The 17519-nt window shown below is 58.0% G+C and overlaps 1 protein-coding gene across 2 annotated transcripts in view; it reads left to right on the forward strand.

Moving 5' to 3' along the window:
• The window catches only part of SLC39A11 (solute carrier family 39 member 11), a 77870-nt gene extending 60851 nt beyond the window's left edge, over positions 1–17019 (forward strand). For both annotated transcript variants that reach the window (XM_082775177.1, XM_082775178.1), the window contains exons 8-10: positions 13884–13982; positions 15046–15204; positions 15340–17019. In XM_082775177.1, coding sequence (XP_082631303.1) covers positions 13884–13982; positions 15046–15204; positions 15340–15418 — 337 coding nt within the window. In that variant the 3' untranslated portion in view covers positions 15419–17019. The remainder of the gene's footprint in view (positions 1–13883; positions 13983–15045; positions 15205–15339) is intronic.
• The last annotated feature ends 500 nt before the right edge of the window (positions 17020–17519 follow it).

Raw genomic sequence — 17519 nt, forward strand, 5'->3', positions numbered from 1 at the left:
TAGCGTCGCGATGAGACAGATGCGTGACTCAGTTTCCCTCCTCCCTTCTGCCGTCGTTTCTACCCCCCCTTGGCTGTGACTAACTGCGTTACTGCCGCCCTGAGCTGCAGCTGATGCGAGCTGCCTTTCAGGAAGGTTTATTACTTCCAACCTTGGGTCGTGCGAGAGCGTTTTGGAAGGCTCTGACGCGTTCGGAGCCCTCCAGGACGGAAGCGCCTGGGGACGCAGTGGCGGGTGGATGTTCCCAAGGCTCCCTGTGGCTTCCCGTGCTGCCAGAGGACTTTCCTTGCTGGATGGAGAGATGCTGGCTGGCTCTGGGAAGCGCTGCCGGCACCGATGGATGCTGACTGATTGCATCTCCCCCAGCGGGGCGAAACCTCGCGGGGAGCTTGGGCTCTCTCCAGCTCGCCGTAGGGCTCGGGGGATGTGCGTCCCCGCGGCATCCCCAAGGGCTGTTCCCAGAGCTGTTAGCTTTGCGTTTAAGAAGCGTGTGTGCAGAGAGGGAATTATGAAAAAGGGGAGGGTGCCAGCTGTTCTGCAAAGCACAGCGGGAAGAAAAGCAGGCTGTAGGTGCTGTGCCACTCCTCTGCGCTCTTGGGCATCTCTTGAGCGAGATCTGCGTGGGAGCAGCGTGCTCGGAGCTGCGGCTGGTAAAGCAGGGTGCCTGCCTCAGCCACCAGGCTCCATTGGGGTCCTGCCCCGTCCCTGCAGGAGCACTCTTGGGGCTTCTGCACGCCCCGCAGCTCCTCGGGGGGCTCGGGAGCATCCCGGTGCCGCGGCTCCGCGCTGCTCTGCTGCCCCCGGGCGTGCGCAGCCCGTTCCTGCTCCGCTCCTTGGGCTCAGCTGCTTGGAAAGGGGCTGCAGAACAAGGGGCTGTGCAGGAATCTCAGACATCTCCGCAGCAAAGCCCCTTTTTTTTTGCATCAGTGTGCGAAGATCTGTGCTCCTGTGGTTGGGCAGGGGTTGCCTGTCCCCGCTGCGTCCCCACGGGTGGCGCGCCGAGGGCTTTTATCAGAGCATGTTTAAGCTGCTGGTAGGGTGTAAGGCGCCTGGAGCAACATCTGAGTGCTGCTGGCCTGCCAGGACTGGGCAGATTTTCAGTGATACTGGTGTGGGGATGCCAGGAGAAGCTCAGGGTGAAGGAGCCTCCGGGTGCTGCGGGGCCAGGACCCGTTTTGGTCCTCAGCACGCGCTGGGTCGCTCCATGTCCCGTCCCTTTGAGCCCTGCAGAGCATCCCCAGGCTGGTTGGCCCCATTCCCTGCGGTTATAAGCACGCTGTGAATGATCCCAGGGCTGGACACAGCCACTCAGGACGAAGCAGGGTCTGTGCAGGAGGAGCTGTGCCCGTTTTGGGTGGCCGGGGAGCACGGCGAGCCCTGGGCAGGGGACACGACCCCTCCAGATGTGCGCAGGGAGGAGCGAGCTGCTCCTGGCTGCCCTCCAGGCAGGAAGGTAAAAAGGAGGGCAGCCGGGGCTTAAAAAACCTCTGTTCCCCCCCCTCCCTCTTCTCTTTGCATGAAGCAGAGGGAGGGGAAAAAAAATCCTAACCAAACCTCCCCGCCTCGTGTGGCTGATTTAAAAGGAACCAGCTGGGGCTGGAGCCACCCAGAGCAAAATGGGCCGAGTCCTTGTGTCCCCACGGGCACGCTGCAGGACACGGGGCTGTGCCAGCTGGTATCAGGGTCACAGCCAGGGGGTCCGGGGCTGCTCCTGGCATCTCCATCCACTGGCATCATGGTGCAGGGTGGTCTCCCTCACTCCAAGCCCCTGGCGTGCATTTTAGAGGACAAAACCTCCCGCTTTAGTGACCATCGTTTATTTTTTTTAAGCCAAAGGATGCTGGGGGTCCCTCAGCCCCCCGTCCCATGAGGGTTTTGCCTGCAGCAATGGCTGGGGCTGGCAGGGAGGGGAATTCCTTGGGGAATGGGCACCAGGAGCTGGTTTTCCTCCACCCCATCCCCGGGGGAGAAAATCCCTCGGGATGCTGTGTGCCCTGACGGGCGGTGTCGCTGCTCCCACCTCGAACGTGGGTGCCGGGGGCTCCCCCTCCCCGTCTCCCGTTCTGCGGGGGCGTAGCTTCTGGGCGTTTCATCTCCCAGCCCCGGTGCTGTTTGATTGTCGTCGGCGTGTAGGATTTTAAACATAGGCTGAAAGGTGGTTATTAAGGCTGGAAAACCTCGGAGATGCTGAAAGATGACGGCGGCGAGCTTTGTGCTGGGATCTTTGCAGGCACACGTTGCGCACTGCGCTCCTTACCTGGCTGCCTTCTCTCCCTGCCCTCAACATCCATCTCTTCGGCCCTCTGTGGTTTTCCCCAGGCTCCCTCTGCCCCCTGCACGCAGCAGGCTGGTGCTGAGTGCCCGGCACCACGGCTCCTTCCCATTTCCACGGGCTGCAACGTGGGAGCCCTGGGGCCATGGTGCCCTGCAGCCCTCAAACTCGGTAAGAAAGCTGCCTTTGTCGTGGCCCGGGGCTAAGTCCAGTCACAAGGGACAGTTCGTGCCAGAAAATATTATTTTTTTTTATAAAAGGGAAGAGAAGTTGAACCACAGCAGCGTTTTTCAGCCCCTGTTCCTGCTGGGTGCCCGCGGGCAGAGCGAGGGGGTCTCGGGTTTGCCCCGTGGGACCCCAGGGAAGAGCTGTGGCCGAGCTGCCCCCGTCTGTGTGCGGTTGCTGCTCCTCTCCTGCTGGGCACTAGGTGGTAACAGCCGAGCTCCTGCAGGCCTGTGCGTACATAAAGGGCTAAAAACGTGAAAAATAGGTTGAAATATTTTGTTATTAGCATGTGCGGTGCGGACACCAGGTCCTGACGTGGTGCTGGGGATGCAAAGAAGTCAGAGAGGTTAAAAATGGTGTAGGGGTAAAATGTTTTGGGGTAAAACTGCCCTAGGACGAGGCCGGGTACCTCCAGGAACCAGGGAGATGCTTTCTGCTGTGGGTTTGCTCAGCTGAACCTCAGCCCTCTTTTTTTGGACTCGTGCCCTGAGCTTAGTGCTGGGAGAGGGCTCGGGGTGCCCCACCTCGTGTCCCCTGGGCATTGCCGGGGCTGGGACCCACCTGGGGACAAGGCACCCGTGGCCACATCACCTGGGGAGCGCATCTCGGTTAGAGCCCAAGCGCCTTGGAAAGGTCCCGATCCCTCCTTTTCGGCAGCACCAGAGCCCACAAATCCCACGGGGTTCACCGTAAGGAGTGGGAGAAGTGCCTGGTGGTGCTGCTGAAACACCGTGCCACCGAGCTGCTCCGGGAGCTCTCCCGTGCAGCTGCAGGACGCCCGTGTGTGCGTGTGCAGGCGCTGCAGACAGCTGCAGTTTTCCCCCGATGCCGACGGGGATGTTCCCTCCCCTGCAGCACAATGGTTCCCATTCATCGGCTCCATGCTGGGAACGCCGGCCGGGTTTCGATCTGTTGTGCCCGCGGATTGTTTCCTGTCCAGCTCTGGTAAAGCAGCCAGAAAGAAGGAGGCTTCGGGTTTGACGGGCAGGCTTTGAGCGCGGCTTGGAAAATATTATTTCATGGGACAGCCCCGTGCCTCCCACGCTGCATCTCTCAGGCTGGGAAGAAAAAAAAATGAAAAAGAAAAAAAAAGAAAAGAGAAAAAAAAAAGCTGAGGCTTGATTAATGTACGGAGATTGAAACCAGGCAAAAATTTAATACTGTGTTTTCTTGGGATGAATGGGGATCATTGTGGGCTGGGGCAGCAGAAGACACGCTGGGTGTTTCTCTGCCCTTCGCACACGCACGATCTCCGGCTCCTGCTCATGAACAGATCGGCGGTGGAGCTCAGAAAGCTCGGGTGGGATCGAAATGTGGGGTCGGCTCCTCGCTGCTGGCCTCTTTATCAGATGGAGGATGTGCACGGGAACACCTAATGGGGAAAAAAAAACACCTCTGGTAGCGCGAGGTGGGGCTGGGAGGGGAATTCCACGGCCCCCCAGCTCCGAGACAAATGCGCATTCTCCAGCCGGGCTGCTCCTTCCCCAGGCACCGCGTTGGGGCCTCTGGTTACAAAACAAAATTGTTGCGAGATGCTCATTAAGCACCTTTTAATGAACCTGTCCTGAAGGGATATGGTTATTATTGAGCGGTGGTTACCTACCCGGGGTGGTGTCCCGAGGGAGCTTGTCTTTCCCGACTTGGCCGGAGACGTAACGGGGTGAGCTTTCTGTCGCTCTGGGGAAGAGGAAAGCCTGGAAGGTGCTGGTGACCCCCAAAATGTTTGCTGCAGCCTCTCAGTCTACACAGGACGCCCGTTCCTGCGTCCCTGGAGCAGGCACGGGTGCCTGGTGGCTCCTCGGGCGCAATTCTCATCGCTGCTAATTAACCGCGAGGGCTCGGGAGCTGCTGCCCCGTGCTGTGAGTGGCAGCAGGGAGGTGCTCAGTGTGCTGGTGGTGAGGATGTCCCAACCTCTGCGAAGGTGCTTTGGGAGCACAAATGCATGTTTTTTGCAGCAAAGCAGATCTCAGCTTAATTAAATGAGGTGGCATGGGTGTCCGGAAAGGGCGCTCCCCTTGCTCCTGGGGTTGTGCCGGGAAAGATGCCCCACGCTCACCTGCCCAAGCAGCAGAGCAGATAAAGAAATGCCCTCCTGCAAAATCCTCCTAGCTCTCTGCCCTTCAGAAAACAGCGTTTTGTTGTAAACAGATATTAAGGAGCTTCTTGGTCATGAGAAGAAGGAAGCGGCTGGCTGGGAAGCGAGCTCTGGCTGGAAAGCAAGACAAGGCAGGCTCCAGTCGCTTTCCCCAAGGGTGATCTGTTTACAAATATGTGTGAAACGTGTCAGGCAGTGTCTCGCCCTTCTCTTGCTCCTCTCCATGCCTTTCACAGGAGCTTTTGTCCTTTGGGATGGAGTTTCCCGGTTGCTGTTTGGAGGCACTGCAGGACTTCGAGGCGCTGGGTTTGCGGCACAGCGAGGTCTCGCGGTGATAAGCAGAAGCCAGACTGGCCGTGGTGTTCTGGATTAATCCTACGTCCAAGAAAAATTGTTCCTGGGAAGTGAAATCTGCACGAATAATGCAGATTATTCCCGACACGCTCAGCCTCTCTCAGAGCAGCTCCTCGTTATGGTGCATGGTGAGCGGGAAGGAAACCTCCACGGGTGCTCAGGGCACAAACCTGCAGAGGGAAACCTCTGTGGCCTGTGGTGTTCTCGCTGAGCTGCCTTCAGAGCTACCAGATGTTTTCTGTGCCAGGAAAACATTTGTTCTCTGCAGTGCCCGGATGGTCAGGAGTCGTGTGGATGGACCTGGGCAGTGCTGGTCCCAGCTGGTGCCTGACTGGGGTAACTGGAGCGCCGCAGCTTGGGCTGCTGGAGCTGCTCCCCACACTGCTCCTTCTGCTTTCCAGTTCATTGCAGGGCCAGGACGTTAAAGCCGGGGTCTCACTGAGCTTTGCTGCTCAGTCTGTGATGCAAAGAGGTGCAGGGATGGAGCAGAGACCTCATTTTGCAGTCCTTGCATTGGGAGCAAAGCGCAAACATTTTCCTGGTCCTTCAAAAGCCCGGAGGCTGGGTTTGCTTGTGAAGGATGCTCGTGGGGCCGGGTGCCTTCTGCAACCCGTATTTGTTGGTCTGTGCAGTGGCTGCCTGCCTCTCCTCCCCTGGTGGGCACTGTGGGAGCAGATCCTGAGGGATGACACGGACCTTTGTGTCCTTTGCTATCATCCTTGCTATCTCTGGAGACCTGGGGGCTCCTTTGTATCTGTTCCCTTTCCCGGCAGCTTCCTCCCTTCCTCCTCTTCCCCGCAGCCTCCCGGTGCTTTTTGTCCCTGCCCTCCAGGTGTTCATACCCCGCCACTCTGAGTCATCTTCTCTTGCATAAGCTGTGCCTGGAGGGCTTGTTTGATGCCTGGACTCACTCCCCAAAAATTCGCCCTGGGGAGGAGTCGGGGGCTCCTGACAGAGCAAATCCCCAGCGCCACCGGGGAGCCTCGCCACCTGCTCCGCTGCGCTTCCCGGCCCCGCTTTGGGACCGAGGGGGTGCCCTCTCCTTTGGGGTGCCCCTCGGAGGATGCTCGGCTTTGGGGCCATGCCAGGAGCTGCTGCCTGCTCCCAGGGGGGCCCTGGGTGGGTGTCAGGGCCCCACTCCCACCCCAAACCCAGGTTCAAGCCTGGAAACCTGGTGCTCTCCTGCCCCTTCCCGCGAAGGGCTCTGCCCAGCTTTGATCTGCAAAGCGCTCTGGTTCAGTTCCTGCTCGCGTTAAAATACACGAGAGAGGGCAAAGAAAAGAGCAGGGGAAGAAAAAGCCATTATCCCTGTTTATCTTATCAAGATAATGCCAAACAAGGCTCACTTTGAGCGAGAGGCTCGCGCTTTGCCTCCGCAGTGGCCTGCTCCTCTCTTTAGCAGCACGGTTTAAAAATAAACCCTCAGAGGAGGGGAAGCGACTTGAATGAAGACATTGTTACTGTACAAGATGCGATAATGGGGCCTTTTATGGCTACATCTGTTAGTAAATTGTTTAGTTCCAGGTTTTGGGGCTGCATAAAGGAGCCGCGCTGGGGCTTTTCCACACTCTCCCCCCCCCCGGTGCATTTTAGCGGCGATGTTGCAGGGGAGGGGAGAGGAGAAAACGTGCCCCTGCTTTTAATTTTGCTCTTAGCTTCTGGTGCTGATCCTCAGCAGCGTGGAAGCACGGACACATGATGCTCATCCATTCCCTTGGTGCTCATCTACCCACTGGTGCTCATCCATCCTCTGCTGCTCATCCATCCCCCGGTGCTCATCCATCCCCCGGCCATCCCCCATTTCCCCCACAGCCCCAGCGGGGCAGCCAGCAGCCGAGGAGCCTCCTGCAGTGGGTGGCAGCACCCTTGGGGTCCCGTTGCCCCCAGCCCAGCTCATCCATCCATCCGTCTGTCCGTCTGTCATCCCTTTGCCTGTTCCCAGCCGCATCCAGGGACCGAGCTCCGTCCCGGCGCCGCTTCAGGTGGCCAGGAGACGAGGAGCGAGATACAAACCCAGCTCCGTGCCTACCTCTGCAGAGCTGGGCTTTGGCATCTCTCAGCGGGGAAGAATCGGGTCTTTATTCACCCAATTTGTCCGCCCTTCCTCGCCGTGCTCGAGGCTTTTGTTCCCCGTAAGCGATCGGGGCCGTGCGTGCCGCTGGCTGCCGAGCCTGTTGTGCACGGGAACTGGAGAACAGAGCAAAGATAAAAATTAAATAATTCCCCCAAATGCTTCTGCCACCCCAGCTGTTGCTCTGTGCTGAGATCTCTACACCATGTCACATTTTTGATGTGCTGATGGTTTAAGGAATTGTACAAAAGGGAGAGGGTTGGCGGGTTTGTATGAAGCTGTAAATGTTAACTGGCAGGTGTTATGGGGAATTTTTATAGGTGGGCCCTAATCCCAGCCCTGCTTTCGGACCACCCGGCTTCTGCGTGTTCAATTTTTAAAAATATTTTAAGAGCCTTTATAAGGGTCTGTATCTCCCTCCATCTCTAGCCCTACCCGCGATCAGTGCAGCCACATCATTAAATTCGCTTTATTTATGGGCGTGCTTATATGAATATTTAAAAAAAAAATCAAATTTGGGTGGGCATTTCTGCAGCTCTGAGCTATGTGAAACAGAGTTAATGAGGTCTTGTGTTGGGGTCTTCTTAGGGTATTTAAAAATAGCCCCAAACCAAACATTTTGAGGTGGAGGAAGGGGCCCTGGCTCACGTTGCGGTCAGCTGGGGGTCAGATTCAAGCACAATTCCCATCCTTAGGGTGCTGTGGAGCTGGATCAGTGCATGTGGGTGCTGGGTGCTGGCTGTGGGGTGGCAGCAGGGACACGGGGATGGGAAGAGCAATGAGGATTTCTGCCCCAAGGTGATGGTTTTTCAATTTTTGGGGCCAAACGGCTCCATGAGGCTGCTAACGGGGTGCAGCCGGGGCATGGCCAGGACCCTGCAGAGCCCTAACCCAGGTGGGGACGAGCTCGGGGTGAGCCAGGATGCCCAGAGCCCTGTTCCTGCTCTGCTCTGCCCCAGGCTGTCCTCACCACCCACCCCCAGAGCACCCCCTGCTTGCAGGCACCATCCCTAGGCTGCGGGACGGTGATCCCATGGGTGCTGCGTCCTCTGGTGCTCTGCAGCCCTTCCCAAACTGACACATGGACACATCTGGCTGGACACCATTTGGTAACTGGTGACGTTTGGCTAAAATCCCCAGCGGGGTGCCACACGATGAGCTGGGTGCCACAGGGTGCTGATGGCAAGGAGCATGGATTTAGGGAGCCAGGGCAGCTGCGGTGCCCCAAGGCAGCCGATGCTGCAATGTCCTCTGCAGCCCAGCCTGCCCCAAGCCTCCTTCTGCCTTTCCTGGGGCTGAATTTCTTTTTCTTTATGCTTTTCCTTCAATCTCAAAGGGAGATTTTGGAAAAGAACATATTTGAGAACAGATTGCTCACTTTGAAGCGAGCATTTGGTGATCTTAAGCATTTATTTCTTTGCTCAGAGCACCCAGCGTGTGAAAGGGCAACCGTAAAACACTCCAAATTTTGCTTTTCCCAAAGCACAGCGGAGCAGGGAGCCGAGCTCAGGTTATTTCTGGCATTTCCCTGTACAAAGGTGTAACATCATTCCGTGCACAAGAGAGCACCTCAGGGTGAAAGTTGCCAACGCTGCGCCCGGCAGCGCCGCGGTGGCGTTCCGGGGAGTTACGCTCTGAGCTGCTCACAAACATCCTTTAACTTTTTATCTAGGTAGATCCCAACTGTGCAAATGGAGATTTGTCCGTGGTGCAGGCTGTGCTGGGTCCTGAGTTTCATTACACGCCTCCAGGATGAGCAGAATTAGTGCAATTGTGAGCCCAGGTCCATCTCCTGCTCGCTTTGCCAGCACGCAGCCGCAGCCAGGTCAGGTTTGGTTCTGTGGGCAGGATCCTGAGCAATCAGGTGTGGTTTACAGGGGCTCTGAGGGGAGCTGGGTGCAGGTCGAGCCTCCCTGAGCTGTTTTCACCCCCTGCTGGGGTCAAAACCCAGCGAAAGAGAGGAGAGCAGGAAGGCACGGAGCCGTGAGCCACGGCTTTGTGCGCCGCGGGTAGGGGGAGACGTGAACTTTTACCCCGTGCGTGAGGCTGACTCATAAATCAAACAGGGACGTAAATAAGCGGGCAGATAAGAGCACAGATTCTCAACCCCCAGGGGAATAAACGGCCCCGAGACAACAGGACCCCCCCGGTGTAATCGGGCTGTGGATGCGAGCCGACCATAACCAAGCAGAAAAAGCTTTGGGCTGGCTCTGAGCTCTTTGACCTCGAACATCCCAGGTCTGCAGGATACGGCCACGTGGGGGGCACGGGGGGTCCCCGAGCCTGCTGTGAGCGGGCGTTTTGCAAGAGGGGATGGTGGTGGCATCCGTATCCCCTCCCTGCAGCCCTGCTCCTTCGCCTGCCTCCCCTTTTCTGCCTGACACCAGGGATTTGCCCCGTGGAAGCCGAGGAATTTCGTGCTCTTCAGCTCAAGTTCACGTCCCGGTTGGCGCGCTCGGAGGAGAGCGAGCGGGTTTTACGGCTTTGAACTTGGCGTGCGTGCCTTGGGGATGAATTAAGGGTAAAAATTTCCTAAAATTGTAAATGTTTGCCGGGTATTGAAGCCCTGGGTATTGAAGGCTGGCCGGGGGCCAGGCGAGCAGATGGGACGCAGCCCGTGCGGCACAGCCCCGGCTGGGGGCTTGGAAGAGGGGCAAGAAGTGGCACGGGGGGGTCACAAACCCAGCAGGGCCGGGGCTGTGCCTGTCACTGCCCTGGGTGCACGCACGGGGTGGTGAAAGCCCTTCCTTGACCCTCCGAGGAGGGAAATCATCTCGCAGGTGTTTGTGCTGAGGTGGCTGCGAGCAGCCCCGGGAGCCCCGTGGGTGCTGGAGCAGAGCCCCACGATGAGCTTGGCAGGGTGGTTTGCACAAAACCTCCGTAACCCATCAAAATCAGGCCTGTTTTCTTGTGCTTTTGTGGTTTTAGTTTGAGATATTCGTCCGTGCGCCCGTCCTGCCCTTTCCTGCCTCCTGAGCTCTGCACCTCTTGCACTGGTTTGTGCCCCAAATTATTCCCTGCCACTTCTCCCTTCCCTTCGCTTCCTTTCAGCTTCGCTGCCCGTCCTCGGTGCCATTTGCGAGGCTCCTTGCACGGGTCGGCTGAGAGCTCCGCCGATGACTTCCAAATTAAAACCAGGGCACTTATTTTTTCCACCTTTCACCCCCGTATAACTCCCAACCTTCCCGTATCTCTGCGCAACCGGCAAATTACGCAGCGGCTGCCAGCCCGACCGTCTCCGTGCTGCCCAGGAGGACAGCTCAGGGCTCCCGGGTTCCCGGTGTCGGATGGGTTCAGCGCCGCATCCCTGCCTCGCGTGAGAGGCGCCAGGAAAGCCCAGGCAGAGCTTGCGTGCCGAGGCAGCTGCGTTGAACAGGTAGGGCAGGTATGGGGAAACGCTCAGGGCCCCGCGCTCACCGCAGGCTCCTTCCCACCTGCGAGCCCTGATCAAACACCTCGACGGGCAGCCCGAGTGGGAAGCCGTGATGTAATCTCGGGAACCCAAAACAATCGGCCCTTTCATGGCAAGACGATAACAATCAAAACAGTATGTAAGGGCCTGCCATGCAAGAATACACATGCACATTATACACTGGAGGGAATTGAAAGCCGGAGTGAAAAGGGGCTTGTTAAGAATATGTAGCCTGCTTTCATAATCAGTTTGTAAAAGAATAGGCCCTTGAAAACAAGGGTTTAGGCTTATAGAAGGCTTTCTGTGCCTTGACCTTGCAAATATGCGGAGATGCCAACTTTTTTTTTTTTTTTTTTTGAAAGTGAACTTGGAGCCTCCCAGCGTGGTGCCGCGGCGCTTGGCAGCCAGCGGGGGTACGGCCCCGGGGGGCGCGGGTGCTCCCCTCCTGCCACGAGGAGCTGGTCCTCACTGACACTCAGCTTGGTGCCCGAGATTTCACCTTTTCTTCCTTAAAATTACCCCGCTGGGTTCTGCCGGCATCTGCAGAGGTGTGAGGTGTGCGTGGGACCAGCACTCCTGCTCCCAGGTGGAGGGGGTAGGGGGCACGTCGCTGGGCTCGCCCCGTTTCACAGCTGGGGAACTCAGGGCAGAGCACTGGGAAAGGGAACGTTCCCAACACGTTTTGGCTCCTTGCTCCTTGGTATTTCGAAGGACACCTGAGGCCCTGGTGCCCTAGGTGGCAGAGACACCTGAGCGACTTCTCTGCGTTGGCCAGGGGGCTGGTGGAGAGCTGCTGGAGGAGCACGCGCATCCCCAGCGTCTGGTGTGGTTTCCTCTATTTTCAGATCAACGCGCTTTGTACATTAAAGGTTATCCTCCCCATCTGCACAACGTCTTTTAGCTGGCCACGGGCAACCCATCAGACAAAATAGGGTCAGCTTCATGCACCCCAGTGCCAGTTATTCCCCCCTGCCCCACTTTTAGACACCCCAATGTCCCTAAACATTTTGTGCCTGCCCCCTGGGCTAAAGCTCCTCATCTCCTCGCCACCTCCTCTGCGTCCCGCTGCCCCGTGGGCACCCGGAGGCACGGCCCCCGGCCCTCCTGCTGCAGGCTGCCTTTGTGCATCTGTTTTACAATGTGTTTCTTTGCAGCAGGGGGAAGCCTTCCAAGAATCCCCACCTATTTCCGTCATAAGGACGCCTTTGTTTTCCCCGCGCACAATGCAGCTTTATGCGACTCCCTCGCTTTCTTCCCCAGCGCGTAGCCGGGAGCTGCCGAGGTGTGAGGTGTGTGCGGATCGGCGGCCGAGGGCCAGAGGAACGTCTCCTGGGATGGGTTTTGTTCGCAGCTTGAGGCATCAGAGCTGGGTTTCTTCGCCCGAGCACCCGGACATCTCCGAGCCGCCGCGCTGCGCAAACAGAGGTGGCCCCGGAGCGGCGAGCGGAGGTGCCCTTGGTGCAGCGAACCGAGGCAGAGCAAATAGGAAGGGTTGTGTGTTCCTGGCCCCCGTGTTGTCACGGAGCCCTTCTCATCCTGATGGGATTAGCCTCTCTGGGAAAGGCTCAGGGAGCCCGAAAACCCACGAAGCGCTCAGGCAGAGCTGCGGTGCTAGGAAGCGCTGGAGGAACGCGGGGCTGGGACACGTGGGGAGCGTGGGTTGGGGGAGCAGGAGCCCTTCTGAGGGGCTCGGTGCCATCATGGGGACAGTGTCACCCTGAAGCTGAGCCCAGAAGGTCCTTTCTCCCCCATGGATGTCCCAGGGCAAGGTGTTGGGGCTCCGGTGGCCTTTGCCTCCTGCAGTGCCTCGTGCTTGAGCTGTGTCTGCGCCCGACGGCTGGCACCCTTGTGGCACGATGCCTGCACCCCCTGTTCCTTGGGTTTTTGCACCTGTATTCCTTGGGAAAACCCATGTTCTTTGGGAAAACAGGTTAAAACCTGGCCTGGAGCAGGGGACACGTGGCTGCTTCCCGCAGAGGGGTGGTGGAAGGGGGTGACCTGGCCCTGGCATGTCCCTTTTGGGGTCGGAGCACCCGCGGTGCGTGACCATTGCTCCCCGTGGGTGCAGCACCTCTCTCCCCGAGCCTTCCTCCCTGCCAGCACCTCTACCTCCCCCAGGCAGGCCCATGACCCCCGAGCCCACTCCCCCAGGATGCCCCAGACCCCGTGGGCATCGGTGCTGCCATGGGCTGGGGCTGGCTCCTGCTTTCAGGGAGCCCCCATGGGTTCGCCAAGGGGTGTGCATGGCAGAGAGGGGAGGAGGAGGGCAGGGGCGAGCCCACCCGGCTGCGTTTCTCCTGCTGGGTCTCCCCCTGGGTTAAATTCCCTCCCTCGTGCCCCTGGGGGCTGCCTCTCTGCCCGGGCAGCCCCACAGCAAAGGGGTCAGCGAGGGGGGAGCTCGGGGCTGCTTCCCGTACAGACCCCTCCATTCACACTTCCCTCTCCCACCCCATTAATTTGTTGTGGTTGGGGCTGGTAATAGCTGCTTTGTGTGAAGGCGAGGGAAGGAGGAGGGAAAAAAAAAAAAAAAAGCAAAAAAAAAAAAGCACACCAGCACACAGACAGCGGCCCCAGTGTTTTCTAAAAGGGATGTTTTTCCCCCTCCGTTCCCTCTCTCTTTGCCTTGAATAATGTTTTTGATTGTAGTAGCCTGTCCTGCTTAGGGAAACCCACAGCCTCTCCCCCCCCCCCGCCTTCCCCTCCCCTCTTCTGTAAACCGTGGTAGAAGTTTAAACAACCCGGAGAGCTTTTTCTCACCAGTCTTATTTTACTAATGGGAAACAAGTGTTTGGGGCAGCAAAGGGAGCTCTCAGCTGCTGGATGAGGAATCGCCGACCTCGCAGGGCGCCGCTGGGGCCGGGTAGGGGCCGGGGGCTCCTTGAGGCTCCCAGCCCGAGCCCCCCCGGGGTGGTCGAGTTCGGGGTCCCCAGGGACAAATCCTCATCCAGCATCCAAACCTCTCCTGGCTGCCCTTGGGTTTCAAACCCTCCAAGACCCGTGTTTTCTGCCCCTGGGGCTGCGGGGCTCTAAATGCAGCAGTTCAAGTTTGCCGTGCCTCCCCGTGTAAGCCCCTTTATCGGGCTTTTTTATCTTTTGTGCCTTAGGACTGGTCCTCACAGCAGCCTGGGTTACGTTACGGACGGACAGACCTCTCCCCTCTCCCTTTCCCAACCGTGTTGGGGTCTGGCTGCTGTTGGGGTGCCTCCCTGCTGCCCCCAACCCCTCCAGCATCGTTTGGAGAGCTCGCCTTATTTCAGCAGTCCGCTCCGCACCCAGAATCGGCCCCGTGCACTGCAGTGCTCACCTTAAATATTCACCCGAGCAGCCCCAGGGCGAGCTGTGCTTGCATTAGAGAGGCACATCTTTCACCACACCTTTCTCTTTCCAGTTCCCAGCCCGTCCTTTCCACCCGAGGGGGCTGCGGGTCCCCACGCGTGCTCTTTTGTTTGGCAGGAACCTGGCGATCGGGATCGGCATCCAGAACTTCCCCGAAGGCCTCGCCGTCAGCCTGCCTTTACGTGGCGCGGGATTTTCCACCTGGAAAGCGTTCTGGTAGGCAGAGCTGCCCCCAGCCCACGGGACCAGCACCCTGCGAGCAGCTCCCCCTCATCATCTGCCTGGGGGTGCCCTCGGGATGGGTTTGTGTTGGCCAAGAGCCTCTTCCCATGGTCTTTGTGCTCAACGTGGAGGGTTTTCTGGGGCTGATGTTGAGCTGCAGACCTGCCAGCAGCCTGGGAGGGGAGCAGGGGGTGCTGCCCGGTGCCCCCCAGCTCAGCCCCGAGCCCCCAGCTCGCCCTGGTCCCCGTGGTTTTGCTCCAGCCCAGCTCGGCCGGCTGAGCAGTGCCTGCGCTCAGCTCCCAGATCCTGCCCCCAAAAGTCTTTATTTTTATTTTTATTTTTTTTTTGGGGGGTTTTGTTTTGGTTTGGGTTTTTCTCTCACTTTGCTCTGGGCTGCGTTTCAAACCCACTTTGTTTTTCTCCTTTTCCCCTGAGGTGAAAAAGCCGAGGGCATGAACTCTGCAGGCGCAGGGCCGCGTTCCTGCCCGTGCACGTGTGCTCGGCCGGGTGATGGATGGGAGGGCAGGGGGGGGGCTTTGTTTTCTTTCCCTCCCACCCCCCTCCATTTCGGCCAACGCAGCCAGGGCTGGGACTTGCACCAGGGCTGCTGCTGGAAGGGAGCTCCCCTGGGCTGGGGGAGCTTCGTTCATTAAAACAGCCCCAGAAGGAAAGAAAACGAGGAGGGGGGAGAGCGGCGAGGCTGTGGCCAGGTGTCCTTTTGGGGACTGAGCTGTGCTGGTTGCAAATTTTTCCTCGCTGACACAGTCCTGCTTGCGACCTGGATCCCCAAACCCCGCAGAGATGTTTTGGGGGGGGAAGGAACCGGATGGTGCCTCAATTCCCAGCCTGGAAAAATCAGCGGGGTTTGCTCAAATCACTCTCATCATCCCCTGTCGAGAGTGACCCAGGGGGCTTGGTCTGTGCAGGACAGCGTCTGACCTCCTCCTGGACACGGTGGCACCGGGGAGGACCCCGTGCCCCCTGCTGCAACCCCTCCGTGCCCCCCGTGGGGGGCTTCCCGGGGTGCGTGGCACCTTTCAGGCTCGTTGCCTTGCAGGTACGGGCAGCTGAGCGGCATGGTGGAGCCCTTGGCTGGCGTCTTCGGTGCCTTCGCCGTGGTGGTGGCAGAGCCTCTCCTCCCCTACGCCCTGGGCTTCGCAGCCGGAGCAATGGTCTACGTGGTGATGGACGATATCATCCCCGAGGCGCAGACCAGGTGAGCCCCCAATCGGCACGGGGAGGTACCGAGGGCTCCGGGAGACCCCTTCCCTTCCCCGACGAGGCTCCGAGCTGTGCTTTACCCACCCTACAAGCACCCCAGGAGCTCACCCCTTCGTTTTTTTCCCTGCAGTGGCAACGGGAAGCTGGCTTCCTGGACCTCCGTGCTCGGCTTCGTGGTGATGATGTCCCTGGACGTCGGCCTGGGGTAGGGCAGCTCGCTGCTCCCCGCGGGAAGGCTTCTCACCAGCGGCCGTGGTGGCATTGGGGACTGGGCACGCCTTAGCCTCTTCGATTTTTTATTATTTTTTTTTTTTGTACATGACTATTTTTTTTTGGATCCGGTTTGCTGTTAATTCCCTCTGATTTGGTCTGTCTGCTCCCCCCAACGTCACGTCGATGGTTTTCAAAGCACAAACGCGGGGGGTTCGGTGCAGGTCCTGCTTTCCTTTCGCCACCAGATTTTCTGTTTCCCCCAGAGGGCTGAGACACATCGGCCGGGCTGCAAGTCCTGCTTGACTTTTCCTTCAGCTCTGGGGTGTTTTCTCTGAGTCAGGTGGGTTTTGATCATCCTTGGTCTGCAGAAGGGCAGGAATTCACCGTCGCATGCTTAAGCTGCTCTAGGGTTGCGTCCCAAGGCATATAATGAGGTAAACTCCTCAATTTCCACCCCTGGTCCTGGAAGGCAGGGGGAAGAATTAGGGCTAGGACAACACGTGCAGCACCCTGTGGGGCAGCAGGTCTGACACATCCCGCTGGGCCTGGGCAATGTTTTAGGGCTTTCGTTGTTCTGATGGATGCAAGTAGTCCAAGCAAATAAAAACGAATTTTCTTGGTATCTCTGCTAGAGGAAAATACTGATTTTTCCTAAATTTATTTCCTAAGCAGGGCTTTGTTCCAGTGCATTGTGGCTTGTCCGATACCCAGAGGGTTTTCTGGGGAAAAAAAAAAAATAAGGAGAGGAGAACCTCTGTGTTTTCTAGCAGGCACTCGGTGACAAGGCAAGGTGTGGGTCCCCGTGGTGTGCTCCGTGCCTGTCGTGCAGCAGGACGCATTTCCACGCGGGCCCACGGCCGTGGGGCATTACTGAATTTGCTTTTTTCTGGCTGCTCTTTCAAATCGGTGACAGCTCCCCGACAATCTCCTGCAGCCCCCGGAGGTGGCCCTGGGGGCTCTTCAGCCCCCTCTGCCCAGCTCGGTGCTGAGTTAACCTCCCCGAGGACCCCAGGGTGCCAGAAACTCTCGTCCTCCCGAGCAGCATCGGGATGCGATAGCTCATCAGTGGGAGCTAATTACCCTAATTAAACACTCATTAATGTGGCTGCCTCTTTGCTGTCTTCCTCTGGAGCATCTCCTGTCCCCTCCCCGTGCCGTGCCACGGCTGAACCTGCTTCATGCTCAAGTAGAGAGCGAAATGCAGGAGTGGGGCGGTGCAAGGCACGCCTCGCCCTCCACCAAGGCTGCTTCATTTTTCGGGAAATTTTCAGGAAAAAGGGGTTAATGAGATTTTTCAGCAGCATAACTGGATCTCTTGGCTGCTGCTTGCATCTCAGCCCCTCTGCGGCCGTACCTGTGGGCACAGGGGGTGCCAGCCAGCGCGGGTCCTGCTGGAGAGGCTGCACGAGGGCAGCCGGGGGAAGAGGCTGGAGAAAACTCGGTCAGAGCCATGCATTTCTGTTCAGTTCGTCGTTTCGGTTGGGTTTCATTTGTACTTCGTTTGTATGTCACTCTGGATGATACAAAACTACTGTTTGCCAATGGATTTGACCTTTTTACTGTGATTGGTTTCAATAAATGGGAAATTCTGAGTTTGCACTGATTTATTTCAACGCAGTAAATCCCTGCTTTGTCTTCTCCTCCCTGCGTTCGGCTGCTTTTCTTTAATTTAATGGTTCTCAGCTTCTCAAAGGTCCTGCTTCTCGACCAGAAGGCAAGCATGGAGAAGGGAAAAAATGAAGAAAAAGATGAAGAAAGGCATCTGTGCCCAGGCACCCACGGGTGTGTTTCGCGGGGGTTTTGCAGCCCAGCCCCAGCTCCCGACCCCGGCTGGAGCTTTGTGACTCAGAAAAACCCAACCACAACAAATCCCTCGAGGAAAAAATAAAAAGAAAAAAAAAATCCTGTTAAAAACAGCTGTGGCTGCCGGGTCCCCGGTGGAGGAGCAGCGGGCACGGGGACGGGAGCGCTCGCCCAGGGCCAGGCAGAGCTGAAGGGAATCACCATCACCACCCCTGCCCACCTCGTCCTGGCCACTCGATGTTTTTGGAAGGCTCCAGCCTGCCACATTCAGCCCAAAAATCCTTCCCGAGAGGC

The sequence above is a fragment of the Aythya marila genome (genome assembly GCF_965140915.1).
Source record: "Aythya marila genome assembly, chromosome: 18".
Lineage (NCBI taxonomy): Eukaryota > Metazoa > Chordata > Aves > Anseriformes > Anatidae > Aythya > Aythya marila.